The following is a 6632-nucleotide window of genomic DNA, read 5'->3' as shown; positions in this document are numbered from 1 at the left end:
GCTGAGAACTACTGAGAGAATAATCGAATCCTCTTTTTTTTTTTTTTTTCCAGGTAGGAAAAGCAAAGGCCCAGGAAAACAGATCTAATGCCCATAGTCACCTTGTCATTAGTGGCAGAATAGGGCTAGAACAAGAAAGAAATCTTCTACCGGGATAGCACTTTCCCCCTTGCACCTGGCATCCACACGGGCACTGCAGCATGGAGGCAGACTCCCTACCATTGGTTCTCCTGAGAGCCTTCTATCCTAGTCACTGACATAGGTCCCAACGGAGTGTCTCAGCTTTTAGAGAGACACTTTGCCCAGGAGTCAGCCATGATGAAACTGGATTTATGTGTGAGATTACAGATGGGCCTTATCTGATGAACAACTCCAGATGATGGGGAGAGGCTGAGAGAGACCATCAGTCCCCATACAACTCAACAACAGTGCCACGTACAAGAACTGATGTCCTTTGTGTGTGAGGGATGGGAAAGTATAGGTCTTCTGACTTTGGTCTGTACTTTAACCTCAGAAAATCTGGTATTTCTAGAGAAAGGAGAGCGAGGCACTGGAGAGGGTTGTTCTGTTTTGTTTTTTTCCCCCAGACAATTTCACTCAAATCCCTCCATATAAGGCTTATGTTTTAAAGAGCTAACAGTGGAGAGTCGACTGTCTTGTAATTTGTACTAGTCATTCTTCATTTCTGGTTCTTCAGCTCCTCTAACAGGATAGAAATTAAATGACCCAAAGATAGTTGTTATCTTCAGTGCTGAATGCTCTTATTATTCTACTAATATCATTTAGAAATGTTTTCAGCTTAAGAAAATATCCACATAAATATATTTTAAATTATCCATAATAATGGTGGTAGTGATAAAGGAGAAAAGGGTAATATCCAGGGTTAGTTTGAAACTATATGTTCAATATTCATAGTAACTTTAGGGAGGACTTGTGAAAATGAGTCTATTAAAATCTCAAGTAAAAAAAGATGGTGAGCCCGGCCTGCATGACTCAGTGGTTGAGCATCGACCTATGAACCAGGTCATGCTTCAGTTTCCCATCAGGGCACATGCCGGGCTTGTGGGCTCGATCCCCAGTGTGGTGTGTGCAGAAGACAGTCGGTCGATGATTATTTCTCATCATTGATGTCTCTCTCCCTCTCTCCTTTCCTCTCTGAAATCAATAAAACTATATATACATATACATATACACATATGTGTATATATATATTTTATTTATATATATTTTTTAAAGTATATATATATATTTTAAAGTATATATATGTACTTTTTTATATATATAAAGTATATATATATATATTTTAAAGTATATATATAAAGTATATATATGTATTTTTAAAGTATATATATATTTTAACTTATGTATATATATATTTTAAAGTATATATATATATATATATATATATATATATATTTATATATATATTTTAAGATGGTGATATGTAAGCATGTTCATACTAGCCCCAACTGGAAACTTCTCAGGTGCATGGATGACTTGTAGTATAGTCACACACTAAAATATCATTCAGCAATGAGAATGAAGGAGCCACAAACAAATGTAAAAATACAGGTGAATCTCACAAATGTAATGCTGAATGAGAGAAGCCAGGCACAAAAGAATACATGCTGGTTGATTCTATTTACGTAAGAGACAAAAACAGCAAAACCAATGTGTAACATTAGAAGTCAGGGCAGCAGCTGTCCTTGGAGGAGTGAAGTGACGGGTGGGCGAAGGGGTTTCTTGGTGGCTGGTAATGTTTGGTTACTTACAGGGCTGTGTTCAGTTGGGGAAAGTTCATTGAGCTGCACACTAATGCTTTGTGAAATGTTTGTATATAAGTTATATTTCAATAACACTTTTCAAGAAGCAGGAAAAACACGCAATTCTGTTTCATGTTTTGTTAGGAAAAATAAAGATTTTGGGAAGTGCACCTGTTTTGCAAAATGTTAATCAAGTAATGAAAGGAACTAAAGTCGTGAACAGGATAGGAAAAGAACGTCAAAGCCTCAAAAAAGATTGTGCTCCTATCAGAGACTAAACAGCCCCCTCCCAGAACTCTATGCAAGTTGGAAATTTAGAAGCAGGTCTGATGGAGACAGAGGTGCGGAAGCCCCTCTAGTCAAAAATGCACTTGGCAGAGCGAAATGGCGGCCGCAACAACCGTAGTGAGCAGTGGATTCACAATCTCAATTTATTATCAAAATATTTCCATCAGGTAACAAATCTGAAAGGCTAAGGAGATGTGGAGCTACATAGATGCGGGTTTGCCCTTTCATTCCAGCCACCTAAGGGACAGGTTGAATTTGGAAAATCCTGCTTGTAAACCACAAGTCTTATATATCTTTAGACAACTGTCCAATGGCAATGTTTAAGCCAAAGTGTGTACTTAAAGCTTTTCATCAATATGATTGATAAGTTTAAAAAGTCTCAAATGTTCATCTGTACATCGCTTTACAGATCTTGGTTCATAACTATTTATCTTGGTCTGAAACTTCAATAGTCAATGATTACATATAATAACAATTACTTAGTCATAAATGTAGTCAACAATTAAATATAAAAATTATTTATACATTGCTACAAATTTCTTAAAAAGACCAAGTTTTGAGAGAAAGACAGAGAGAGATAGAGAGAACAAGGAATTGCTTAGAAAATTGCAAGAAACCTCAAGAATATTGTTATCAGTCAAAACAGGTACAACAAAACACAGTTTTAGACATTTCATTTTAGCCCTAAGTACTTAAAATAAAATGTAAAATGATCTCAGAATGCATAACTGATGACTGGAAAAGTTAGTTTGAAACTACGTAAGTCCCAAGGCCCCAATATGTATAAGAATTCTTTGGAAGAGATTTGAAGGAGCATAAATGTTGCAAATATAAATACAAATAAGTACTTTGACAATGTGTTTTTCACTCCCAGGTCACTGATGTGTGTTAGGTGCCAATCGTATTCTTCAATTTTTTCTCTTCTTCCTTGGATTAGAAATCCTTCTCTAATAATGGTTAACACTCTTCAAGAGACAACATCACACTGGCAGATCACAGGAGAAACAGAAGTGAACGGTTTCAATACTATTTTTAGAGATTAAGCATTATTTACACAGTGAGAAGTGATTGATTTGATAGACAACGGGCGCCCTCGTCCCTCCACCCTTTTCCAGAATAACCTAACTTCATTTTATTATGATGTTCTCATCTCTGTTAGGTATCCATGTGTAATAGCAGTGAGCTCTATGGCCCAGTCTCTTGGATAGAGGTGCCCATTTCTGTGGTGTTGACGAGTCTAGCCGAGGGCTACAATGCTTCTTTTGAAGATCACCACACCCGGCATTTCTTTTCTGGATTCATGTATGAATTCTTGAGGCAATGAAAGGCTTCTGCAAACTCAGGGGAGTTCTGCAAAGTCCCAATGATCCTGTGAAACAAATGAAAGTCACCATCAGCATTTTATACTCATGTCCATACCATGTGGGAGGGTGATAGCATTTCTCTATTAGGCCAAGTGAGTGAATTTAGAATTTAGTTTAAAAAAAAAAAACACCCAAAAAACTGGTAGAATGAGTCCGTTCTTCTCATTAACAGAATTTTTAAATGGAGAGGTAACAAAGTATAGGAGTTAAGGGAACAGATGTTGAAGACAGACGGTATGGTTTGAATCTTGGTTATGAGTTATTTATTTAGCCTCTCTGCGCCTGAGTTTCCTTTTCTGTAAAATGCATATAATAATAGTACTTGGATTTTAAGGTTCTCACGGGGAATTAATTTATAAACATTCTATACACATTTGTACCATAAGTGCATAATTCATATTTGGAATTGTAGTTAATATAAGGAGAGTTTGGTCAAAGAATAAAATCATGACTTTTCATGATAGTACTTTGAAAGGGCTCACATGGTAACTTAAATATAATAGACTTTAAACAGATATTAGTTGATTTAATAAGGAAGGCAACAATTATTATCTATCATTCCAAAAGAACTCCATAAATATCAGAAACTGGATGCAGCCTGAATAACTGGAAAGGGCTGGCAAAATGCCAAGCTCTTCTTATCTCTGATCCTGATGGGCAAAACAACAGGGTCCACCCTTATCATCGGCACCAAGCAGCATCTGAGGGGAGAGACAGGTCAGTACAGTGATGCATGGGTGATGTTTTCCCATCAACCCAGAAACCGCTCCTTCCCTTCTCTGCCCACGGAGACCATGGCCACACCCACCTTGGGTTGGAAAGAGGAGAGCAGACTGGAGTTGTGGGAAGGCTAGCAGCAAATGACCTGAGAGTACTTTTTAATCCACTGAGATCTCCACACACAGATGTATTAATTAACATGTATAACTATGAGCATGTCTGCCCCCTCTAACCCACTCTCCACTTGGCACACAGAGTGATCTTTAAAATATAGATCAAATTCCAGAATTCCCTTACTTAAAACCTTCCAGGGGTTGAAGGAAATTCAACCTCCTCACCATGGTCTCCAATCCTTATGGTTCCAGCCTACCATCCCTGCCTCCTCGTGGTACATTTCCCTTCCTGTTCCTCATGGGGATGACACGGACCTACTTTCCATTCCTTACAATGGCCAAGCTCCTTCCCTCTCCAGGACTCGCTGCTCCTGCAGAGCCCACTTCCTGGAAAGTTCCTCCCCAGTGACTATTCGGTTAACTCCTTCTCGGCCTTCCGGCCTCTGCAAACCACACCCCCTCCAAGGCTTTCTTCAAATACTGTCCCTTCTGGATCCCCCTCCCTGTGTTAGCCCTATCACAGAGCTTATCACAATTTACAGTTATTTGTTCTTTACTCCCTGACATACCCACTCCACTGTAATCTCTGTGAGGGCAAAAGATTGTCTCCCTTGCTCCTGCTGCACCCCAAAGCCTGGCACACTGCATGCATATGGCAGGACTCAATACGCACTGGATGAATGAGCCTGTCACCTGATCATGGCAGTTACATGTGGGAGTAATAGGGCATTATGAAGAAAAACACTGCTTAGTATTTTTGTTGTCTGCTCGCTGTTATAGACCAACTGGGATGGAAAGAAAGCATTTCCCTATCCCCATTCTAGGAAAGAAAGACCTATATCACATTTCTCAAAGTCTGACTTCCTAATGTGTCACTCATGACCCCATCAACTGTCTCTCAATCCCCCAACACAACTCCCTAGCCTTCAGGGAGGATGTAAACTTCAGGGAGGAATCCTCCTGGTATGGGGGTGGGGGTCGAGAACGGATGGAAGCTAGAGCTGGGGAACTGACATCTATTAGTCCACTTGAGAGAGAGAAGGCTGGCCCACTGCCACGAGCCTGAGGAGGGGCCAGTAACGGTGGGTGGTATGAATAACAGGATATGCCTCCACTCTGAGCAGGGCCCTGATAGGATGGTGTGTGGCTGTCGGGTGACTTGAACATCAATAGTGGTGGCTCTTGTGACCCTTGCCCATGACCATTGGAAGGAGACAGAGCCACCTGACTTCAGATGGAGCCCCTCGGACTGTAAGAGCACAGAAGGGTGGAAGCTCTTCCCTACTTTCTCGGCTCACGTGATGCCTTTAGATTCCTGTATAGCCCCAGAAAGGAGTACACTGAAAACTACTGAAATTAAATGTCTCACCTCCTGGCGTACAGTGGGAGCTCAGAGCTTGAATTAATTTGATATAAAAGTAACCATAATAAAAGTGTGTCATTCCTGACATCTGAAAGTTCAGAACAAATTCACTTGATACATCGTCAAAAATGATTGTATATGAAGGAATGAAAGGATTTAGACATCAGGGATTTATACAGGTCCTTAGTCTACGTTCTAGGCTCATGGAGAGAGCTTTGATTCATTTACTGCATGGGGTGGGGAACCTGTTTTCTGTCAAGGGCCATTTGGATATTGGTAACATCATTTGCGGGCCACACAAAATTATCAACTTAAAAATTAGCCTGCTATATTTGGTCAAATATTTAATTAACTCACCCCTAATGCCCTGGCAGGGCCAGACCAAATGATTTTGTGAGCCGTATTCGGCCCGAGGTCCAGATAGTCCCCACCCCGGATTTTAATCCCATCCCCTTCCCACTTTAGGAAGCCCTATCCCTGGCTGGGGAACAGTCATCATGGTGGCTGACTGCCCCACAAGCTTCTGGGTGAACCGACAGAGAAGCACCTGAGAGTCTCTGACTGGAAGAGCAGCTCTTTTTTGTCTTTATTTTATGAAATATTTTTTCAGCCCTGGCCGCTTTGGCTAAGTGGTTAAAGTGTTGGCCCATGGACTGAAGGGTCATGGATTCCCCAGTCAAGAGCACGTACTTCGGTTGCAGGTTCAATATCCAGCCCTGGTCGGGGTTCAAGCAGGAGGCAACCAAGCGATGTGTCTCTCTCACATCGATATTTCTCTCTCTCTCTCTTCCCCCCTCCCTTCCACTCTCTCTCAATGGAAAAAAAAAATCTTCATTCTTTGGGTGAAGATCAATATAAAAAATAAAATAAAAAATAAGTATTATTTTCAAAGGATTGTGTCTTAGATATAATCATATGGGACAAGTACTTGAGTCCAAACCTATGACTTCTTCTACATTTCCCTTAAAAGCATTAAGGAAATTAAAAGGAAAGAACCACACTGCAAAACAGGAAGGTGTTC

At 40.3% G+C, this 6632-nt stretch overlaps 1 protein-coding gene across 3 annotated transcripts in view; it reads right to left on the bottom strand.

Moving 5' to 3' along the window:
• Positions 1-1580: 1580 nt before the first annotated feature.
• MME (membrane metalloendopeptidase) overlaps positions 1581-6632 on the bottom strand; it is a 96412-nt gene continuing 91360 nt past the window's right edge. For all 3 annotated transcript variants that reach the window (XM_008142213.3, XM_028146482.2, XM_054713660.1), the window contains exon 23: positions 1581-3420. In XM_008142213.3, coding sequence (XP_008140435.1) covers positions 3321-3420 — 100 coding nt within the window. In that variant the 3' untranslated portion in view covers positions 1581-3320. The remainder of the gene's footprint in view (positions 3421-6632) is intronic.

Source organism: Eptesicus fuscus, chromosome 3 (assembly GCF_027574615.1).
Source record: "Eptesicus fuscus isolate TK198812 chromosome 3, DD_ASM_mEF_20220401, whole genome shotgun sequence".
Classification (NCBI taxonomy): domain Eukaryota; kingdom Metazoa; phylum Chordata; class Mammalia; order Chiroptera; family Vespertilionidae; genus Eptesicus; species Eptesicus fuscus.
The sequence above is the reverse complement of the archived record's forward strand: the minus strand, read 5'-3'. Positions and strand labels throughout refer to the sequence as shown.